Source organism: Leucopleurus acutus, assembly GCF_964270905.1.
Source record: "Leucopleurus acutus genome assembly, chromosome: 17".
NCBI classification, from domain to species: Eukaryota; Metazoa; Chordata; class Mammalia; order Artiodactyla; family Delphinidae; genus Leucopleurus; species Leucopleurus acutus.
The window spans coordinates 55,678,384-55,701,908 of record NC_139159.1 but is presented as its reverse complement, the minus strand read 5'-3'; the positions used below and the strand labels follow the sequence as shown (position 1 = coordinate 55,701,908).

Sequence of the window (23,525 nt, the reverse complement as noted above, 5' to 3'; positions counted from 1 at the left end):
ATTATTGTTTACAAAATGACCTACCTTCCATAATCACTATCCAAGATGAAGCTGACATTGTGATGACCTGGAATTAATTAATATACGCAATCAATTAAATTCTCAATCACAGGAGAACAATAACTCTGTATTATAAAGCTGATTTAAAACAAAGAAAAGAAATATAAAATTAACACTGTAATTATGCAACCGTCTACTAATCCTCAAAGAAATGAAAACTGAAATATCTTAAAGTACCTAGTACTTTAAGATATACAAAATAATATATCTCAAGGTTATAACCAGGAAAACCTGACAAAATATAATAATGAATGAAGGAGAAGAAAAGAATATATATGTAACCATATTGCCCTCAATTTTCTTTCATTCATTTAACAGCTACTTAATTGAGTCAGACACTCAGCTACGGGTTGAGAGATGCAGGGTGAGCACACAGTTTGCTCTTCTCAAAGAGCACACTGCCAAGTGGAGGATACAGTCAGTCAAAAGCAATGACACAGAGAACTAAAAACTGTGATAAAGCTATCAATCAGAAGGAGAACGAACTTTGAGAATGTAAGGCTGGGGATCAGGGTTTTTTGAAGACATGACATTTTATCTGAAACTCTCAGGATGGGAAGTTTGCAAAGGTCCTGAGACAGAAGGAATAAAGCTCATTCAATAACTAAAAGGTTTATGAGTCTGAAGTACCTAGAGCAAGGAGAAAAAAACAGAGTAAAAGTAAAGCTGCAGGTAAATTAGTAATGGAATCATCTGGATGACAGAAGAAAAGAAAAAAGAAACTTGAAGAAGCTTACTTCAATGTCAACCTTAGAAAAAGGTAATTCATACATGCTTACATGACACTGAAAAGAAGCCAAGGTAAAGAGGAAATGCTAATTTTAAAAAAAAGGGATGAGGCCACAGGAGAGGTCTAAGAGAATACAAAACAAGGAAATAGGCATTTCTGAGAACAATGAAGAATGACGACTGACACTTACCAATGTAAGTTCCCGTCGTCTTACAAATCATAGAACCCATGTCTCCATTTGGGTGATCTAGTTTTAGACCATACCTAATAAAATATATATGTTAATTTCAAAGTTTATATTGACACTAAAGTTTTAAAATATTGTGTTTCCCTTAAAAACATCTTACGAATTTCAGAATATATATCAGGATAGAAACTGTTGCTACAACAAAAATTTTTGTAAAATGAAAATACTTCCCAGTCTTGGTTGAAGCTATTTGAATAAAACTTCATTTGAAAATTAAATATTTTGTAATTAATTTGGTTATCCCCATTGATATTCCTTTCAAAGAATTTAAAACATTACCAAGTGAAACAATTATTTGATAAAGGTATTTCTCAAAACATCTTTCTCAAAATAATCTAAAAGCAGTTCATATCATACTATATGGGAGATAGTAGATATCAGGTTACATCTAACTATATAAATGATTGATAATTTACTATAAAAATATTACAATCTATACTGTTATAAAGCATTCAGATATGCAATATTGCTAGAAATTACTATTTAAATCTAGTATGTTTGTATCTACTATTTATTTTTCTAAAGAAAATTATTTGAATTACTTACAAATTATCAGATTGTGGTATGAGAAGTTCACAGGGCATTCCTCCAATATAAACTCTGTATAAATATTTTATTGGAAATGATCAAATTGTGTTTTTAATACATTATTTCAAAATGCTCTCCTCCCACTAAGTTTACTGCTACCTTATATTTTTTTTCCCAATCACTTATTATTATCCATCATTCATTTACTCAACAAACATCTATTGACCACTTATTATGCTACAGTTTTTGCTCTAGGTACTGGAACACATCAGTGAACAGAACAAAGATCCCTGCCCTTATAGGACTGACATTCTAACTTGGGGAGAATGACAATAAACATGATAATAATAACATATTTGGTGTGTTAGAAAGTGATAAATACTATGAGAATAGAAAATGTAGATAATGGGGACTCTTCCACCTGAAGTTCAATTAATTCAAATACAAAATATAATTTTGTATTTAAGTTTCATACTATAAGTTTAAGTTAAGTTTCATACTATAAGAATTAAACAAGGCCCACAGCAGAGGTCCCACAAAGTAACTGGATGAAGAGGATGTCTAACAGCATCAGTGTCAATGAAATGGGAACAAGAAGCTGCAAAGGATTAGAAGCTGAGAGGAAAAACTGCCTTCACGTTTCCCCAGCTGACTAGGTCGACCCATTGCTTTAAGGCTGATAGAACCCAAGGAGATCGGAGACTTGCAGGTAACTGACTGCTATCACATTCTTTGCACCATCAGAACAAACCCCCAGCTTCTGGGACAGCAAATCCCATACTCAAAATAAGGCCAGATACAAACTTCAACTATAAGAAATAGGGACTTCTATTTGCAGAGAACTTCGAACTTTTTAATATACACACAAATTCTTTCATTTGATCATTACATTAGGTTGTAAAGAAGTAAACTGAATTACTGTAACCATTTTAGAGATTTATGAATTCATATTCTCTAACTTCTTGCCTCACTGCAACTAAATAATACATTTAGCAGCAAACATTTACAGGCACTTACCACATTTAGTCCTTGCACCTACCTTATGGGTTAGTAACTATTACCCTTCCATTTCACAGACGAAGAGACTGAGGCAGGGAGGTTAAGTAGTTTGCCCAAGCCTGCAGCCAGTAAGGGACAGAGCAGGAATTCAAACCCAGACAGTCCTACTCCAATGTGTGCTCTTAACCGCACCCCGTAATTCCCAAAGTGGTCTGGGTTTGCCTTTCTATGGTAATACTAACCTATTTGGCCTTAAATACATATATTTAACTTTTTTTCTCATCTGATCTTTTAGACCAAAAGTGCCTTAGTAGGCACTAGGTCCTTCAGTCATTTGTATGTCCTCTATCATTTGCACCCGGTCTGAATTTGGAGATTTGGCCAAATTGACAAGACTTGTGAGAAGCAAAAGCAGCTTGAGCACTTGGGTCTCCTGACGTCCTGCCCAGGACTCGGCCCATTGTTTCCTAGTAACAGAATTCAGGCATAGTGAAATGCCTTGAGGGCCCCAGTGTCACAATGAATGTGGTAGAAATGAGATAAATGCAGCTCTAAAACCTTTGTCCCTCCTATTAATAGGTGTGTGAATTTTTTTCTATTTATATATAGTATCTCAGGGTTACCAGAGTATAGGGGCTGGGTAGCCTGTCCTCTGAGGTCTCTTCTGACTGTGATGCTGTGATTTCATGAAATAATTTTTATCCATTCCTTTGTATTAAACAGAAGTAAATTTCAACTACAGCGGAGAAAGAAAAGGAATCACTTTGAAAGTTAAACTTTCTATTTCCTGCCATCATTAGGGAAAGGATGACTTAGAGAACCCAAATTAAGAATTGGAATATAAGACATTCATAACACTAGGGGGTGTGGGGAAGGGATGGACTGGGAGTTTGGGGTTAGTAGACGCAAACTACTACATAGAGAATGGATGAACAACAAGGTCCTACTGTGTAATAGGGAACTATGTTCAATGTCCTGGGATAAACCATAATGAAAAGAATATAAAAAAAGAATGTATATATATGTATAACTATGTCACTTTGCTGTATAGCAGAAATTAACACATTATAAATCAACTATACTTCAATTTTTAAAAAAGACATTCATAACACTCAACTATATGGAAATACACAAAATCTTTAGTTATACTAAACTGTCCATATGAAAAGTTAAATATTTGTTTCTCTGTTTTAGTAGTTCTTTTATTATAAGATCAACATGAATATTTCTAGAATATTATAGATTCATACAAATGTGATTTAACTGAGAGTTCTACTCCACAGAATGCCAGATAAATTATCTTTATTTCATTTAGTAAAACCTTTCAAATTGCATGTTTTACAAAATTATGTATGCATATGTATGTGTATGTGTGCTGTCTGAGTTATTATTTATCCATTTATTCATTTTACATATGTATTCAGTAAGCATGAAGCATCTTGAAAGCTATGATACTGATTCTGTAGGAAGTGAACAGGACTTTCAGTCTTTCAAGGCAGGACTGAGATAACCCCACCTATGCTAGAGGAAGCTAACTCTAGCGACAGTGCTAGTTTCCTACCCAAAAGGTGGAAACTAGTATTTTTTGATGTTAGGTAACCAGCCAATGTTACCATCTGGTCCACAGTTAGTATATGGAGGAACCAGGATTCACATCCTAGCCTGTTAATAAACTATTGACAGTTTTTAGTTTCAGCACTGTCCCATACATGACATGCAGTAGAAAAAGTGCCAAATTGCCTATTAGGAGACTTGTGTTCTCCTCCTGACCTTGACTAAGTGATGGACTTCTAGGCTTCCGAGGTTTTTTGTTTAATATGTACAAAATGAGGCAGTTAGATTAAGTAACAAAATTCTCCAGTGATGAAGTTCTGTGACTTTAGCTTAATTACTATTGGACTTGCTTCCACGTACCTTCTATAAATAAAATCCATGATAGAAAAATAAGCAATTATGTCATACTAAAAGAGAAAGGTATACTGGCCATTGCTTCTTTGTCAATGAATCATGGCAACAGTCTATTTTTCTTCCTCTAATATGGCTGAAAACCACTCGTTAATCCCATCACATTGTAGTGGTTTTTAATATCATTGGACCCATTATTCATGGGATATCATATCTCATTTATGAATTATAAGAATACGTTTCCACATCGAAAACTTACCTTAGAATCCTAACATTTTTCCCATTTGAGCTTAGTGCTATATTACTTCCATAGACATCAGTGAAGATTCTGCCTTGGATTGTTATTAGTGTACCTAAAAACAAAGCAAAGAAAAAGCTCTGTGTAAGGTTATCTATCCATATACCCATACACTTAATATGAAAACTTTAGAGGTTTTCCCAATAAAACAAGCATCCAGACGCTTACATCTTGTGTTCACTACTATTGTTTAGCATTGTTCTGAAAGTTCTAATACAATAAACCATGAACAAATAATTATAGTATTAAAGAGATATCTATAAGTATTTATAGCTTAAAGAGGTGTTTCACGCAAGATAGGATGAATTATTCAATAAATATTGCTTGGGTCATGGGTGATTTATTTGAAAAAAATGTAAATAAGATCCCTACCTTATGCCAAAAAGTGAAATAAATTCTATGTGAAATAAAAATTAAATATAAACAATAAAACCATACAAACTCTTGAAAAATAAGTGAAAATTTATATAATATTTGTATAATCGGGATGGTGGGATCTTCTACAGCATAAAAATAAAGGGAGAAATAACAAAGGTTAAGATCTACAGATTAGATAATAAAAATTAAGTGTCTGAATGACAGAAACATCACTAATAAATTTTAAAAGCAAATAATAAATTCAAAAAATATTTCCCATCTATATGACATATATATGGTTAATATTCTTAAAATGTAAAGAATTCTTGCAACTTAATATGAAAAAAAATGACTAGCCTTAAAAAGAGAGATGAACCAATAATTTATAAAAAGAAGAGATACAAATGGTTAATAAATACAAAATTAATTACATAAGTCAAAGAACTGGAAATATTCAAAAAACACCCAACTATATTCTTCACATAAATTCTTTTTAAAAAAAAAAAAGAAAAGGAGAAAAGGCCTCCTGCCTTCCAGCACCCAGTGTCCACTGGGCTTGGAGCGGGTGGAGCCAGGGCCAGCGCCCTAGAAGAAGGTATAGGAGTAGAATTTTTCACATAAATTCTTGAAATAAAATGAGTACCTAGAATTGTTAAGGTTATAGAAAAAGGCATTTTCATATATTCCTGTTGGAATTATAAACTGGTATAACTATAGCTATTATAATAAACACTGGAAGCAAACTAATGCTCAATAGAGAGAAAGTCTAATACATTATAATAGATTCAGATGCAGCTATTAAAAAGCATTAAAAATTTTTTTAGTTGTTTTATAATCAGAAAATGCTATTTATAAATTTTTAGGTATCATAATAAGTTTATGTACTAAAAATTAATTAACTATTATAAACAAAAAAGATATTTCAGCTGTCATATAAACAGACCTGGAGTTCCAGATAAAGGTGTGATGCTCCTTATTGTTGGGGTTCTGAAACTTTTTGCCTGTAAAATAATATTGTTGATAAGCAGTCATCTCTATTTTGGTCCTAGTTTTATGAAATATCTTGGCTTCTTACATTATTTATATTTGAACAATATCCATAATATGACTGTCAAAATATTCCTTTTATATATGAAAAATAAAGTTCAGAATATTACTCCGATTATTCAAAATCTTTTCCTTACCCCCTAAAAATCCTCTTTCATTTCAAAGTGTTTCTACTTGGAATTTTACAATTCAATCATCCTTTTGTTATCAGTGTAAGTCAAACCACAGTAATAAGGCTCTCTGGTAAAGACTTTTAAGAATTTGGTGGAATAAAATTAAAGAAAGCCTACTTTGGGTTAAGATTAAAAGAAAAAATAACAAAGCATTTTTCAAAAACATAGAAGCAAAACTTGGAAAGAGTTCATCAGAGTAAGCTTTAGTAACTAAGCTAACGATAATTTTCTAGAGTTATACAAAATATACTTAGAACATCACCTGACACATTGGCTATTATTATTCAAGTAAACATATGCCAACTTCTTTTTAAAAGACAAAATGAGAAATAATTACCACAAAAGGGAAATTTGAAAAACAAAATTAATTCTGAACAGGCAAAAAGCAGAGCTGATAGACAAAGTTTCCTCAATAACTGGGATACAAGCAGATCAACATCTACACCTAAAAACAAATAATGTAGGAGAAAAACAAGCTAGAAATAGATCAAGAAGAGTCCATCTGCACAAACACAAGGGTACCTCAGAAAAACAGAAGAGGACAGAAACAGGGGCTGTATTTTTAAGGAATAACTGAAGTTTTTTGGAGGAGGAAGGTTGCTGGTGGCGAAAAAGATGGCCTCTACGTGAATACAAAAATTATATAAGCAAAATAACCTAACACAAATTAGACTCTCACTAAATGTCAGCTGTCCTCCCGCTCATTCTCATTCAGGAATAACCTAAAAGAAAGATGCCCAGATACTTAAAGTAAAAGGACAGATTTCTTTCAGACTTCCAAGAAGAGATAAATTTTTGAAATTTGAGGCTAAGAATGACTTCAGACTCATTCTTTCACACTTCAGAAATGGTTAATGGAGAATCTATGTAAAAGTAATAAGTAATATAATGCCTAGTCAAATGGACTTTGGGCAAAATATCATTTTTAGAGGTAGTAAGGGAAAAGCTAGAGGAACTACCAAGTTGTGTGTAAATCAATCTCTCTAAGCCACAGTGTACTCATATAAATTACATCTGTGGCAAAAAATAATTGAAGAGTGCATATTAAACAACATATTAGTTACTATTATTATTTGAGGAGCTAGATTAGAAACAGATTTTCAATTTAATACATCATCTACAAAGAAAAGAATCAATGAAGATGGCAGAGCAAGTTATTTTATAGAAAATAGAAAATGAGGGAGAAGGTTCTGAAAATTAAGAATAATTAACCTGCATAATAACAGCAGTCAAGGATAATGATAAAAAGTATTAAAGATAAAATCAGAAAATAGTATGAGAATTAGATGCTACAAGTATGCAATTTTGTAAAGGGTTTTAAACAACCCAATAAAAGTGTGCAAAAGTTATTGGTCCTGATAAGAACAAAAAGTAAGGGTAAGCACTTAGAGACGTTTAAAACAACTGGACATTGCTGTGACATTTTTATTGTATTTTACATAATATTGAGCCACAACAGACTGGAAATTCTTAAAACGATGATCCTTCACCATGGGTTGTTTAAGACACAGGACCAAGAAACAATGGAGATATGATTTCAAAATTCCAAACTAGAGTTCTATACCCAACTAAACTGTCAACCAAATGTGAGAGTAGCATGGAAGTTTTAGTATTGGAAGGATTTTATTTTAACCTATTAGTAGAAGGAGTTTATTTTCTAAGTACACTTTGCTCAACTAACATGAGGAAGTAGTAAATCAAGAAAAAGGAAGACATAAGATTTAGGGAGCAAGCAGTGACATGAGGGAGAGAGGCAGGAAGTCCCCAGAAAGCTGGTAAAGGGAGACCCCATGATGATTGACTGCTGTGCAGCACATCTAGAGAATAGGCTGTCCAGACTGGAGAAGGAGCACAGAAGAATTCAGGAGTGATGTCTTTTAGGCAAAGATGATTTGATAAATTACCTAATGATTTAAATACATTGAAAAAATGTCATATTTCTGGTGCAGAGTTTGATACACAGAAAACTAGGCAAATATCTACACACACATAAAAACCCAGTTATTAACTCCAAGCAAAACAAAATACTGTATGAGAGAGAAATGTAGTCACAGTACAGTACTTGTTTCAGCTATGAATATTACTTATACAGACATAATCATGTTATGAATATTGATCTAACCAAAACTGGGGCAAATCTAATTGAGAGAAGGAGTGGTAGGATATCTGTGTGTGTTGGAGGTGGGAAGGGGTAGCAGTTTCATCTCAAACATGGCTATAATTTTCCTCTCCCTGTATCCTCACCTGCAATGTCTTTGCAGCTCTTCCCATCAAGAGATGGAGGCTTGAATACGGACTGGCCTTGGAACTTGTTTCAGCCATTAGAATGTGATTCAAGGAGCGTGACATTTCTGAGCCTAGGGCTAAAGGCTCCCTGCATACTTCTGCTCTCCTGAGGGATCCCTGCCTCCATCATATGAATAACTCTGGGCTACTTTTGGAGGGTACAGACACTATATAGAACAAAGCCTAATCAGCTCAGCTGTTCCAGCTGAGGCCTCCCAAATGTGAAAGCACCTAGCCGAGAGCAGCAAAGCCTCCTACCTAATGCGCAGCTGACCACAGCCACACGAGCAAGTCCAACAGAGATCAGTCTAGCTCTGCCCAGAACAGAAGAACCACACAGCTGATCCATGGCTACATAAGCAATATAAATTATTGCTGCTTGAAGCTAAGCTTGCGAGTTGTGTTACACAGTACAAGTTAATAGATGTAAGAATATAGGTGCTAAATTCTCATCTTCCATTGTAAGAATTATCAATAAATAGAGAATATTGATAGTTAAACTTTATTCAGAAATAGCTATAAATATATTTCTAATTAAGAAGCCTATTATTATAAATATCACAATAAATCATATAAAACATTATTTGTACATACATTAGAAATAATATGTTTCTTCTTTAGAACAGGGGAAAGGAATAATAACGTGCATGGTCTTGAATGTTGCATGTGAACAGTGTAATGAAGAAGGACAGAGAGACCAACAGGCTACAGCGATAATGGGTGAGAAATGACAAGGCCAGAATCAAAACCAAGGCCATGTCAGGAAAGAAGATAAGGGGACGACGAACTTTAGAGCTAATTTGCAGGGTAGGATCATCATGGTTTGGGGCTGAAGATGAAGGAAAGGGAGAAACCAAGGATGTAACAGGTTTCTAGCTTGAGATGTGTGAGAAATACCAGACAAAAAGTAGGGTTAAGGAGGAATACGAGAAGTCCAGTTTGAGATTTGTTGAATTTAGGTTGCTTTGGAGCCATTCTGGCATTTTATTCTAGGAAACAAAAGATGGCTCCACATTTAAGGAGAGAGAAGGGAGCCAGAGATATTTGGGATTCATATTTGGCAATATATTTGGGAACTGTAGACGCTTCTTGAGGACAGAAGTCATAACTAATTTCCTCAGCATTTCATCTTACACTGGAACGTTACAGCACTTGGTAATTGACAACTTAAAGCATAAATACAATTTTTTAAAATATATGCGATGGTCCTTAGAAGAAAATTTATTATAATGAACACCTATATTTAGGGTAACTAAATTTTGAATGGCTCTGTGCTGCATGCAGTCACACCTTATCTCATTGCATTAGAAAGTACAAAGAAAGGGAAGAGTTATGTCTCTATTTAAAATGAAGGTGAGTCTGATGAAAACAGAAAAAGGAAAATCAAACTAAAAGCAGAAATGGAGAAAGAGAAAAAATAGTATGAACAAGAAAATAGTTTGGAAGTATACAAGTTTAATTCATTAATAAAATTAACTTAAAAAGGTAAACACGAAATGATAAAAGAGCTTCCATTACTATAGAAGATAATTAACAGTGGGTGAAATTAAACTTAGCTACATGCTAGTAAATTATTTAATGTGGAAATAGATAACAATCTGTAAAATTAAAAAATAAAAACCCAGTTCCACAAGAAAGAAAGCGTACGATCACTTATACGAGAGGAGATGCCACGTACATTGAAGCTGCAGGCCCAGCTGTTGATGTGACCTTTGCAGATATTATTTTCTGAAATAGGAACCCCATCCACACTGACTCTAATAGTGTAGGAATCTTCTGGCATTGCTCTGGAAAGCAAATGAAGAACACATAAGGAATGCAAAACTCTGTTATTTAATGTATAGCATTAATGTACATGTCATTTTTGAACAAAAGTATCTGAAATTCTAATTGTTGTACAATTAAATTCAATTTTATATTATGGAAAGATGATCTCCATCCTGAACTCTGTACTGCAAATTCTAACATCATAGACCTCAGGCTAATGCTTATTCTGACTAATGCATTGGTGCTTACTGAAAAGGAAAACAAGTGTAATAATAATCATTTAAAATAGTAACATATCATCTCGGTACAATTATTTTATGCTTTACTTTTTAAAAAGTTTTAATAATGTTTCTCCCTAAGTAAGCTGAAAAACACCCTAATGTAGATGGAATCCTCTGAAATATGGGCTACCTGTCTCAGTATTGAAAGTTGTCATTTACAATGATTAATTTTTTTCTCCTAAGTTGCTAATAACAAACATCAATTTGAGCTGATAGTAAAGAACTTGAAATGTCAATCTACAAAATGATCATCTTTAATCTTAATGACTATGTCAAGATTCTGAACAAAATTAATCAAACTGGACAGGAAGGCATAATTTTGATATTTTGAAGAGCATCATCACAATTTAATAGTGGCCATTTATCTTCTAAAAAGGATCAATAATGATAGTAGCTCTAATAACCTGGGAAAGGATATAGTATTTTTTTTTTTTTTTTTGCCGTATGCGGGCCTCTCACTGTTGTGGCCTCTCCCGTTGCGGAGCAGAGGCTCCGGACGCACAGGCTCAGCGGCCATGGCTCACGGGCCCAGCCGCTCCGCGGCATGTGGAATCTTCCCCAACCAGGGCACGAACCTGTGTCCCCTGCATCGGCAGGCGGATTCTCAACCACTGCGCCACCAGGGAAGCCCTAGAATATATTTTGATCATGCCAATATATGGAAAGAGTATTATAACTGAATATAATAAAGGTATAAAATAGTCTAAACATCATGAAATCAAAAATAATAGTTGAAAAAAAATAGCTGATAATCAGAAAAACATTATTGTAATAGCCAGAGTGATAAAACTATTATAATACTAATATGCATAACTGTGGTTCTGATATGATGAAAATGATTTTATTAAAGATACTTTAGAACATACCTAGTATAGCATGTAATTTGAGTTGAATGACTTGAATCTTTTTCTACATCACAAGAAATTGATCGGAAAGAAGAAACTAATTGCACACTGTTTCCCAACTCAGCATTATCAACTCCATAGTTAAACTGGTTTGCTTGAGCAAAACCTGGAAGAATGAAAGCACTCAATTATTATTAATGGAACTCTGTTTTCAAAGATCCAACACTTATTTCGTATTGAATCACTGAATAAATAATAAGAAATAGTACTGATGTCAGCAATTAATCTATTTCATATTCACCTCTATGATTGTAATCCTCTTTGGAAACATGAAAATTAGCCTTTAATTAATTTATTCATAAAAGCAATGCTTGAAAACCTATTATTTGTCAGGTTGTTAAGTGCATTGTAATCAAATGGCTTATATCCCAGTAATAGGGTGGGGAGGGGTGGAGAAACAGACAATATACAAATATATACCACCAGATGCTATGTCTAGTGGAGATAACTACTATGAAAACAGCAGGCTAAAGGGCATAGAAAGAGGAGACAAAGGGAATACGATTTTATAAGACATGGGGTCCTTACCTTGAGTACCTATAAAGCAAAATGTGAGGTAAGGACTTGCAAGTAGATAGTTTATTTGGGTGGTGATCCCTTAGGGACAAGAAAGAAGAAAACCTGAAGAAGAAAACCTGGACACCACTGAAAACAGCTGGGGTTCAATCTTGCTGGAAAAGACTTTTAAGGAAAATATAGACTGCCTCTCAGAAGCAAAGAATCAATGGGAAGAAGCATTTATTCATCAAATCCTGTCCCATTAGCTGACAGCTCCCCGTGGGGGAAATGGCTTTTCCTGCACTTTCAGGCTGCACATAGGTATATGCCATCTGGGTTCCAACGTCCCAAGTCACTGCATCAAAGAAGCCCTGGGACAAAGACATGCTGTGGGACCTGGAGGCTAGAGCTGGAAGCACAGATGGAGTCAAAGTACATGGGGAACTTTTTGCCACTTCTGTGGCTAGAATAAGAGGCGGGAACCAGGATGTGAGGCTGAGTAAGAAAGGCATCTGACACAGTTGATTCCTTGTACCATACAGATATGCTCAGGCCCTACTTTTAAGTACAAGCCATTGTCAGGTCTACAAGGCAGTGGCCACCTAAGAGTTCTGCTGAAGATTTCATACAAGAGGGTTAGTGGGACATGCAACAGGCCACAGTAATACAACTGGTCCTGAGGCTATAATTAATATGCATGTCCCCTCTCTATCACTCATTGTAATTTCCCTAACCATTAGCCAGCGCTTCAGCTAATGGAGTGATGCTAACCTTTGTCCTGAGGATCTGAGCCCAAAGTTGCCTTGCCCGTGTTTGGTTGTGGTTGCCACCTATGCCTATTCAGTTATCACTGCACATGGAAGCCAAGAGATGCTCCAGGAATACCGTGAATTCCAGACATACTTCTCCTTAACTGCATTAGGTGAAAGCAACCCTCCCTCTTCACAATCATCAGAATGGACAATCTCTACCAGTCTACTACTTATGTTTGCTCAATTCAAACTGATCGGTTAGTAGTGGTAGTTTCAGTTCAGTGGAACCCATATTGGGACCCCTGGCAGAAGCATCCTCTATCTGGAAACTCAGACCCAGAATCCAGCAGAACCTAAAATTGCAAGGACAGAAAGCACAGATTCAATTTTTGGATCACTGGGAGTGATAATGACAGGGAATAACCCTTCACTCCCAGCTCCATGTATTCTATCTGTTGGGAGACAACAGTGTGGATCTGCCATTGGCTCAGTGCATGTGGCACATGATGGAGCACAGCGTCCCACTCCACAGGATGTTGTTCCCAAGCTGGGTTCTTAGTCTTGCCTTTTGTAGGCTGTTCCATCATTCTATTAGGCCACATGTTTCAGGGTGATGCAGGGTTCATGGTCATGTGTCCATTATCACTACTTTTTCACTATAAAATACGTTCCTTGTTCTGAGGCCCTGTTTTATGGCATCTCATGGCAGTAATTCAGACTCTGTATGCTCTCAGGAGATGAGGCTGGCAGAGGCATGGTGGAAAGAGAAGGCAAAACCCATATCTGGAATAGGTGTCAGTTCCAGAAACAGTGAATCTCTGCTTGTCAATGAGGGAAGGAGAGTGATGCAGTCGACTTGTCACTGAGTGGCTGGGTGTACTTCTTGAGGGACAGTCCCCATTGAGAGTCAGTATTGGTCTCTGCTACTGACAGAAGAGGTATTCAGCAACAGCGGTAGGTAGCTTAGTGTTGGTAAAAGGGAGTCCCTGGTGTTGGTCCATGCACAGCCTTCACCAATGGCCCTCTGTTCAGAGGCCCATTGCACAAGCACTCAGGTGGCCAAGGAGAGAAGCTCCTGAACAAGTCATCCAATCGACCTAGTTGTTCCATTTCCTCTGCTGGAGATACTCTCTTGTGGAAATTAACTTGAGACCTATAGATTTGCATGCTATCGTGAGCGCATTCACCAGTCTCTTTCCAAGACTTTCTTATTTCTGATTTTCCAATCTTGTACTAGTCAAGTCATCTGCCGCAGCCCAGGAGCTGATGTATATCTTTACTTTGGACCACCTTTTCCTCCTTATAAAGTTACTGACGATGTATACTACTCACAGCTCTGCCTACCAGGGAGGCTGACATTGAAAGTAAATTAAAAGCCCAGGGAATACTTTGCAACATTTATGATACCAGAGGTGATGCCAAGAAGGCGCTTGTCATAGATGGTCATGGAAGCTTTTCAGAAGGAGTAAGCCATGAGAATATCTATGGGAAATACATTTTAGTTAGAACAGGGTGTTCCAAGTCCCTGTGGTGGGAGCATGTTTGTGGATTCAAGACTTAACAAGTGTGGTTGCATTAGTATGAGTCAGGAGAAACAGTAGGAGATGAGATTAGAAATGGAGGCATTTAGATTGTCTTTATGAGTGTGGAAACATTGGAGGCTTTAAAACAGAGAAGTGGTATTAGCTAACTTATACTTTTCAAGATTCACAAGCTGCCGCTCCAAAAATAGAATGGGGCAGGGTGAGGATAGACTGGGGGCAGGGGTGAAGATGCTGTTTCAGTGAGCAATGTATAAATGACTGCTTGGCATGGGTTCAAGAGAAGACAGAGGAAAATAAGTAAAGAGTACCAATACTGGTAACCTTTAAAAGAGTTTTACTGTAAAGGGAAGCAGAGAAATGGGGTAGCTGAAGGGGGCGGTGTGGACCAAGGGGACAGTTGATGATTTTGCTTTTGCTTTTTTTCAGGTGGGTGAAATAGTATGTTTGCATGCTGATGGGTATGATCCAACAGAAACTGAGAAATGGATGATGTGAAACAGAGCAGAAGATTATTTTAATCTTACTATAAATATATGAAAATTCAAACTAGATTTGGAAGTAAACATCAATTATTTTTATGCCACATAAAAGTATTTTAACAACAAGGTCCTACCATACAGCACAGGGAACTATATTCAATATGCTGTGATAAACCATAATGGAAAAGAATATGAAAAACAATGTATATATACATATATATGTATAACTGCATCACTCTACTGCACAGCAGAAATTAACACAACATTGTAAATCAGCTATACTTCAATAAAATAATTTTTAAAGTATTTTATATTGCTGAAACCACATTCAATTCTGAAATAAACCCAAGAAATAAAACCTATGAGTAAGATAATCGGATAATGTTCTATTGATTAAATCCTAAAATTAAGTATTCTAATAAAAATGTTAAAAAGGTACTTAATACTATTCTAGTATGCACAGTGAATCTACAAAGTTGTCTAGGTTATAACATATTTTTTGAATAAAGTCAAATTAGTAAAAAAACATGTTTTGCCCAGATTACTTCAAAATCTAAAATCCCTAAATTCTGAGTTCTAAAAATATGTGCATTTTTACATACTATTTTTCTCTGAATATCACAAATTCTAAAGATTAAGAAACCAATATAGCCATATTGATGACTAAAATATTTTTGAAATTATGAAACATTTTCTTTTACACTAAAAGATCTGCATCCATGTCATTAGTGTAAATGTATAAGCTATGTAACTGTCATAACTTAATTAGCTACAGATCACATTGTCCCACAGTACAATAATAAAATCAGCAGGAAAAAAAGGTTAACCTAGAGAGGTACACTAAACTCTAAATCCTAAGTATTTATATTATTAATGTTAGAAAAAAATAAATATTAGGTATTTACCTTAAATTGTCAGTAGTTTTCAAGTATGTTTCAACAAACAATCACCACTACAACACGTGCTCACATTAACCTTTACTAGTTAAAGTGGCTGAACTGGGGTTGCCAAAGGTTTGTGGTGTGGCTTTTTAAATTACTGAACATTTTCAGTGTTCTACAAAGGTCTATGAGACAACATGAATACTGCCTGGTTTAACACAGGACTGGAAGTAGGGTTTCGCTATGCCAAATGTTCATCAAATGCCATAGCCCTGTGCCACAGCTCTGGTTAACACTGCATGTTAGGTGACAGTGTTGTGTACAAGAAATGGCATTTGGACCCTGACATCCTGGGTTGGAATCCCAGCTCCAGTGAATTCCTTGCTGTATGAACTTGAGCATTAGTTTTAGACATAAACTCTCTCAGTCTTACTCTCCTCACCAGGAAAATGACCATAATAATCTACTTAGCAGGAATTATCAGGAAGACTAAATGAGAATTTATATATAGTACTTAACATGGTACCTGGCTCACAGGTTAAAAGCTCAATTAATATATATCCTTATTATATAATAAGTCACAAAATAGTTATTATTAGTCAGTATTAATACCGTTTTTTAAAAAATAACAGAACAAATAAGTGGGTGGCCAGGATTCAAACCCAGGTTGTAGATGCCAGCTTGGCACCCCTGTGATATTCAGAGAAAGTAATATTTAAAAATGCACATTACAAAGCTATTTCCAGTTATCCAACGTAACTTCCTCCAGACCCTATGTTCTTAGCTCCTCTCCTATTCTTTATACATAGAAGAAGTAAGCAGAAACTCAACAAAAGATAGGGATTTTAATAAACACTGCTCTCTTATTCTAAGCTTAAAACTTAACCGAACAGGACTCATCCAGCATAGGCTAAAGTACAAACATATCAATTTAACATGTGAAACATATTTGCATTGAGTTTGCAGTATTGAATATAGGAAGGCAGTTACTGCTGAAATGGAATTGTGAAAAGATACATGAAAACACAGAAAAGCAAGCTATTTGTAAAACCACTCTTTCCTTTTGCCAATTTCTGCTTATCTTTGGCGTTCACGTTGAGTTTGGAATACACAGAAGGGCTGCTGGCAACTAACTAAAGAATAGAAAGTTTTACTTGTAGCGTGGCTCAGGAAGTGATACATGTGTTTGTTTTCCTATTAGGCATATGTCACATCAGTGATATGGTAACAGCAGATCTGTTCTTCAGCATTCCTAAGAAAAAAACAATTAAAAAAAATAACGCCAACAAAAGATGATATATATTGTTTTTAGCTTAGGAATTGTTTTAATATTATATGTGTATGTATGTATATATACACACACATATATATGTCTCATATATATGTGATATATATGTCATATATATATATATATATATATATTTCCTGGGAGTAAAATATATAGGAAAATATGAACCAAATCAATAAGATTTGTAAATATTCTCATTATAAATTTTAGTGAAAAAAAAAAAACTACAGAAATATTTCTAATTTTGTAGCTAGCTCCAGAGAGTTAAAAAGCAATAGAAAGGAATCACCTTTAAAAAAATAATTTTAATTTAAAAGTATAATTCTAAATAAATAATTGGGTATAAAGAAGATAACTCTGGAAGTACTCCAAAGCACAAAGATTACAGGAAGGGATGGGTGTACCCTGGAAACAGAAAAGGTCGAGGCTTCAGATGGAAATTCCTGACATGTTGATGTATTTTTTTCCTTTTGCAGAAAAACTGGAGACAGAATTTGCCAGGCACCCAAACCTGGGTCTCCTGATAGCAGCCTGTGCTGCTATCACGAAAAATGCATGTGTTGTCAAAGCCAGCAGTTGCCATGTACAATGCAGGCTGTTTTGGGTTTCTCTGGTTAAAAAAAAAAAAAAAAAAGCAGGGTCGAGAGTGTATAAACCTACTTAAAAGCTATAACATTCAAAACAATGGGAAAAAATGGTGCAGTGTGACGGAGCATAACTTCTAAAGAATGAAACCATCTGTATAAGATAAATGCAAAAGAATAATAAATATAAAATAGCTCTAAATTATGGAGCAGATATTATGTATAGGTGCCTTAGATACATCATCCTTTTCAATATTCATAATAGACCCAACAGGTAGGAATTAATATCCCATTTCACGGAGGAGGAAGCTGAGGCTTAGAGAAGAAACTTGTCCCAGTCCCCTAGTGGGAGTGGCAAAGTTGGAGCTGAAAGCCAGTCGGACCCGACTAAAGTCTATATGCTTTCCATAATATTGCAAAAATTACATAACTCACCACTTCAGTTAAACAATATATGTGCTAGACATTGTAATATGGAAATAGCTAGAAAAAAAAGAACCAAAAGTAAAAAGTTATTCCTTCCGGCTCACAGATTTTTTTTTTTAACAAAGATAAATATCAAAGAAGACAATTGAGAAATACAAGGTATGAATATAAAGTAATAAACACAATAAAGTTAGAAACACTCCAGAACTTATCAAAATGATAACACTCCTCATCCAATCAGTCATCTTAGAAGGAAATACAATGATTTCCACAGTCATGCCACTGCTCAAAACGCTTTTTTTTTGTTTTTTGTTTTTACGGTACGTGGGCCCCTCACTGTTGTGGTCTCTCCCGTTGCGGAGCACAGGCTACGGACGCGCAGGCTCAGCGGCCATGGCTCACGGGCCCAGCCGCTCTGCGGCATGTGGGATCTTCCCGGACCGGGGCACGAACCCGTGTCCCCTGCATCGGCAGGCGGACTCTCAACCACTGCGCCACCAGGGAAGCCCTCAAAACGCTTTTACTTGGGCAGCATAATTGTAAAATTATACATAATACATAATATTTACATAATTGTAAAATTTTATCTTTGGCTCCTGAAGATAGCCTTTAGAACAAAGTAATGCAGTAGCAAATTTTTGCCTGTAAAGTTTCATTAGGTGTGAAAATAGACAAAAGTCATTTGAATACACAAAAACATTAACAATAGATCTTTCAGAGGGTGGAATTTCAGAGAACTCAAGTCAAATATTTATTTTACATTTTCATTGTGGCCTTTACAAAAATAAAAAATTTTAAAGTCATAGGGGACCAACATTTAGGTGATCCAGCATTTACAATTCCATTTAGAAAGTGTTCTTCTGTGATTAATAAATTATCTCTGTATTCAATTCTAAACATGGAGTATGGGTCAGACACAGCACTGATGGATGATGTGAATGTAGTTCCTCCAAATAAACTTTGTTCAAGTACCACATTCATGTAGCTTTGGAGGTCTGGTGTGTTTTGTAAATTCATTATCATTACTTTACACACATTCTGTATATATCATACCCCCCAAACAGTATTTAGACTCAGCCTCTTAGAAAGACATAAGGTATCACAATTTCAGTCCCTATAGTGTCTGGTTAAAGCAAGGAGAGGGAAGACACATCAGGGTGGGGTGCAGGTACCTGCAATTCAAATAGGATATAACTATTCTATAATTCTTTGCCAAAAGCATCCAGAAATACAAACTGATGGGAAAACTAGAAATTCACTGTGACACTTTGTGCTTCCTAAGTAAGAGGATTACTCCTGAGCCTCAGAAAGCCTACCAAAGAGCAAAGATTATAGCTAGGTTAATAAGGATGTTCTTCCAAAATGCCTTAAGAATGGAATGGTTTGTTTTGTTTTTTCCTATTTCTAACTAGGGATGCTCTGAGTTTACGTACCTAAACTCAAGCCATGGTTCCTGGATCAGAAAAAGTGCAGGTCTTGAGGCAGAAGGAAATAGCTGAGCAATTTTATTGTTTTTTTGTTTGTTTGTTTGTTTTGGACATTTCTCTCATGGCATTTAAATCTCTGTTAGAAACCCAATAGCTTTCAAACACACTATCTAACCAAATGTTAACAGCAATATACAATATAAGGGAGCTATGGATAAAGACATTTTAAAAAGTCTTTAACAAACACATTGTCTCCAAGTGTCTAACTCTAAAAAAACAAAAACACACTTGAATCCAAAACATATTGTTCACAATTTAGAGGCACAAACCATTTTCAAGTATATCATTGAGATTAAATTCTACAGAAATTTTACTTAGAAGTATTGAAAGACATTTCAATACATACAACAGAATTATTAAATATCTTGCTTTGTCAATTTTCTGATTCCAAAAACTTCTCACTGTTCTTATTTTGAAGACTAAATAATAGTTTTTATTAATATTCTTAAAAAATTTTTCTTTCCCATCCTTCAAAAATTTGTAAGCATCTGAATACTACTATCATTTAGATCGTAAAGGCCTAATGGCTAAAAGAACCACATATTTCTATTTAATCCTAGGAACAGTTGCTTATTAAATATATTCCCTAATTGCCTACTTTGTTTTCATCCCAAGACGAGGGAAGGAGAGTTATACATAACCCATGTTTTGATGAAGCATATGATAAGGATTGGGTGGCAGAAGAAGGGATCCAAAGCTTTGCTTTCAGTTGTCTTTCTCCATTCATTACCATTCTATTTCTCTATCATACCCTCCTACTAACATCCTACTCCCAGAACCCCCCAAAATGTAATATTTAATATAAAGATAAATGTTATTAGACCCATGAAGAACAAAGTAAGTAACTGCAGAGTTGGGTTAAAGAGGTTTCTTTCAATTCAATCATTATATTCCAGACCTTGGAGTTCAGCAAGTAATTATGATACAAATTCAGATGGTCAGGTTGATAGAGACTTTCAGGGGTTTTGTTAGGTGTCAAAGAGGATAGAGTTTCACTCCTCTGGCCAAATGGAGGAGCAACTCTAGTGGATTTTTTTAAAAAACCGTAAATCTCTAAATGTAAAACAGCCTTTGAAATACCTCAACCCTGATGAAAAAAAAAAAGGCAACAATACCTTCTCCTTTGATAGTCAGCCTTGTTGCTCCATTTATGCTGCCATATTTAGGTATTATTTCTGTGACTTTGGGAATTATTTTAGAGCCATCTGAAAGATATTAAAGTACAATAGAAGTAAAAGCATCAAGTACTTCATTTCAAGCACCAAATTTTGTACCACAAATTACAATGGTGTAAGAAAAACATCATGGAGATTATAGGACAGAAAGTAAATACACCTAGGTTTTATTTTTGGTTCTATTACTAACCAGTGACTTGACAGGGAGTTCAGTCATTAACTTAGTTAATACTCACTGGCTTTATGCAAAGCACTGTCTTACATGCTACAAAGAAGAGGAATAATACATGATCATTTTCATTATTCTTACCTATCATATTATAAAACATTTATTAGACCCTTAATTTCATGTAGTGCTCTGCTAGCTGCAGTTCCGTAACTACAGCTATCAGCCCACACAGTAGCAGACAGTGCTGGAGAAATAGCTCTGTGGAGAAATAGGTCATTATCAAAGCCCATAAGAAATGCAAAGCCAGGTAAATTGAAAGAAGAGTCTAGGTACAAAAAAGGAATGTTGTGTTTTAAGAAGTAATTGTTTTCTGTGACAGAGTAAGACTTCAGGGAAGATCAGTTCTGGGACCTTTTTAGCCTTCTGATGACAGTGAGTTCTTAATGTAAAGGTCACTAATTCATTCAACAAACAGTGTTAGGCTCCTGGGCATTTAAAAATCTGTGACAGTCCCAACTTTCCAAAAGCTCAGCTTAGGGAGCCCAGAGTGACAGAAGAGAGCACAGGGGCCACGTGACTAAGAAGGGGCATTTCATCCACACTGCTTCTTGAAAGAAGGGTGTTCCTGCTGCATCTGGGAGAGCAAACATGAATTAGCTAGACTGGACCAACTACGGGAAAGACAGACTTCTAGACTTCTAGACAAAGAGGCGCCTCTGCAAACACAGGGGTGAGTGAGCAGCTTCTTTGGTGAACTGAAATTAATGCTTCAAAATAACTCAAAGTTACATCATGGCTAAAAGGATTTATTTTCTGCTTAAACTGTACAGATCTGGTAATTATTAGATCCAGTAACAAATTCTCAGGATAGGTGGAAAAATTTAAGTGGGAACACAAAGAAAAGCCACCTAAATTGTTTGAAACGGATGAATGAGAAAAAGGTAAAGAAATTATGATTGAGTTCATTCCTGCCTGAGAAAAGTTTAGTGTGGACTTCACCTACAATAGCAAAAGCTCTCCAGCATAAAGATGACTACCCCCCAGACCCAATGACTCTGCGCTGTGGGTCTGTCTTTGGCAAGAGCTCCAAGGCTGCTCATGCTGCAGGCACATTTGTAACTTCGAGCAGCCCACAGCCAAGAGTAGGAAACTCCAGCGAGGGAGCTGGATCCTATCTCGTAGAAGCGCGGTTCCACACCTATCTCAGGTTCATCCTCCCCGTTATCTCCACGGACAACTCCAATTTCTTATCTTATCAGTCTCTTCCCAGCCCTCTCTTGGGTATTACTTTGAAGGCCCTGGGCAGCTGCCCTTGGAAATGACTGACACCCGCCACAAAGACCCATTCCTATCTTACTGGGAGACCCTGTCCTCCCTTCAAAGGGGAAGGGACCCAAGAAGAGTGAGAAAAGGGAGGAGTTGGGTTGCGTCCCCAAGCCCCAGCCAAATTTCCGTCTCTTTTTCAACTGAGTGACCAGGGATGGAGGGGGTGAGGTTCCATAATTCAAGCAGCAACCCTCGCGGCAAGAGCTTAACCTAGTCCCCAGGATCTCCATGCAGCCGCACGCTCAGCCTCGTCCCAGGGCCAGTGCCAGACGGTGCAGCCTCTCCCGCGACCCCGGCAGCGGGGGTTGTGTCTACAGGGACCTCTCCGGCTTGCCTCCCTGGAGTCCCAACTGGGTTACCTGTGCGGGGGTCTGCGACGCACAGGAGCAGCCCCCAGAGGGCCCACGTCCCCCAAAGCCACAGGTGTCCCATCGCGGCGCCAGTTCCGCAGAGCCTACGCCCGCCGCTCGCTCGCTGCCGCCGCCGCCAGCGCCCCGGCTCTGCTGGCTAGCGCGCCCGCCGCGTCCCACGCGCGCAGGCGGACTCGGCCGCCCCAGGGCCGCCCCGCCCCCGCCCGCCCGGGCGCCTCCTGGCTTTACGCGCAGACGCACGCCCCCCTCACCCGGGAACACAGCCGGCCCCGGCCCGTCAGTAACCATGGAACCTCCACACTCAGAGTTGGTTGCTAACGCCCCACGGCTGCCTCCGCAGGTGTAAGAGCCCCACTTCCTTGGCGAGAGAGGTCAACAGGCAAGTTTGCCGACAATCTCGCCTTTTCTATCCTCCCTCCCGTCCTTCCCCTCCTCTCACCCCCTTCCTTCCTTCCTTCCATTCTCTCTTCTTCTTCCCTCCTCCCCGCCCCCGGCCATTTCTGGACCTGTACACTTTCCTCTGCCGGTCTGCCTTGGTTATTAATCATCCCCAGGTGAGCCTCAAAGTCCGCCTAATACGCAAACCCCACACAGTTTCCCCCTTCCCATTCATATAATTTCGTGTTCTCCCTTTTATTGACAATCATACTAAGGTTTATTGGTCTCTGGGCACGTCCGCAAACACGCGCCTTAGAGACTTCAACCCACAATAGTTCCAAAATGACTATTACTATTATTATGATTCCCATCGTTACAAGCCGTAGACTGAGGCGAAGGTTAAGTAACTTGCCCGAGGCTGTATACCTAAGTGTACAGCGAGGACTCAAGCAGAATGACTCTAGAGCCAGGGCTCTTATGCCCGCCACTGGCCCCTATTTGGCAGACTTCTAGCGAACGCTTGCAATGCTTAGGACATCCTTATACTAAAAACTATTCATTATTTATCTGAAATTCGTATTTAA

At 36.9% G+C, this 23,525-nt stretch overlaps 1 protein-coding gene across 1 annotated transcript in view; it reads right to left on the bottom strand.

Annotated features, from left to right (window-relative positions):
* The window catches only part of PKHD1L1 (PKHD1 like 1), a gene marked incomplete at both ends in the record, with an annotated part of 151,486 nt that extends 128,862 nt beyond the window's left edge, over positions 1-22,624 (bottom strand). The window contains 9 exons of the mRNA XM_082858454.1: positions 25-67; positions 981-1,054; positions 1,584-1,637; positions 4,729-4,822; positions 6,068-6,125; positions 10,309-10,417; positions 11,545-11,689; positions 20,638-20,727; positions 22,552-22,624. Coding sequence (XP_082714580.1) covers positions 25-67; positions 981-1,054; positions 1,584-1,637; positions 4,729-4,822; positions 6,068-6,125; positions 10,309-10,417; positions 11,545-11,689; positions 20,638-20,727; positions 22,552-22,624 — 740 coding nt within the window. The remainder of the gene's footprint in view (positions 1-24; positions 68-980; positions 1,055-1,583; positions 1,638-4,728; positions 4,823-6,067; positions 6,126-10,308; positions 10,418-11,544; positions 11,690-20,637; positions 20,728-22,551) is intronic.
* Between the last annotated feature and the right edge of the window lie 901 nt (positions 22,625-23,525).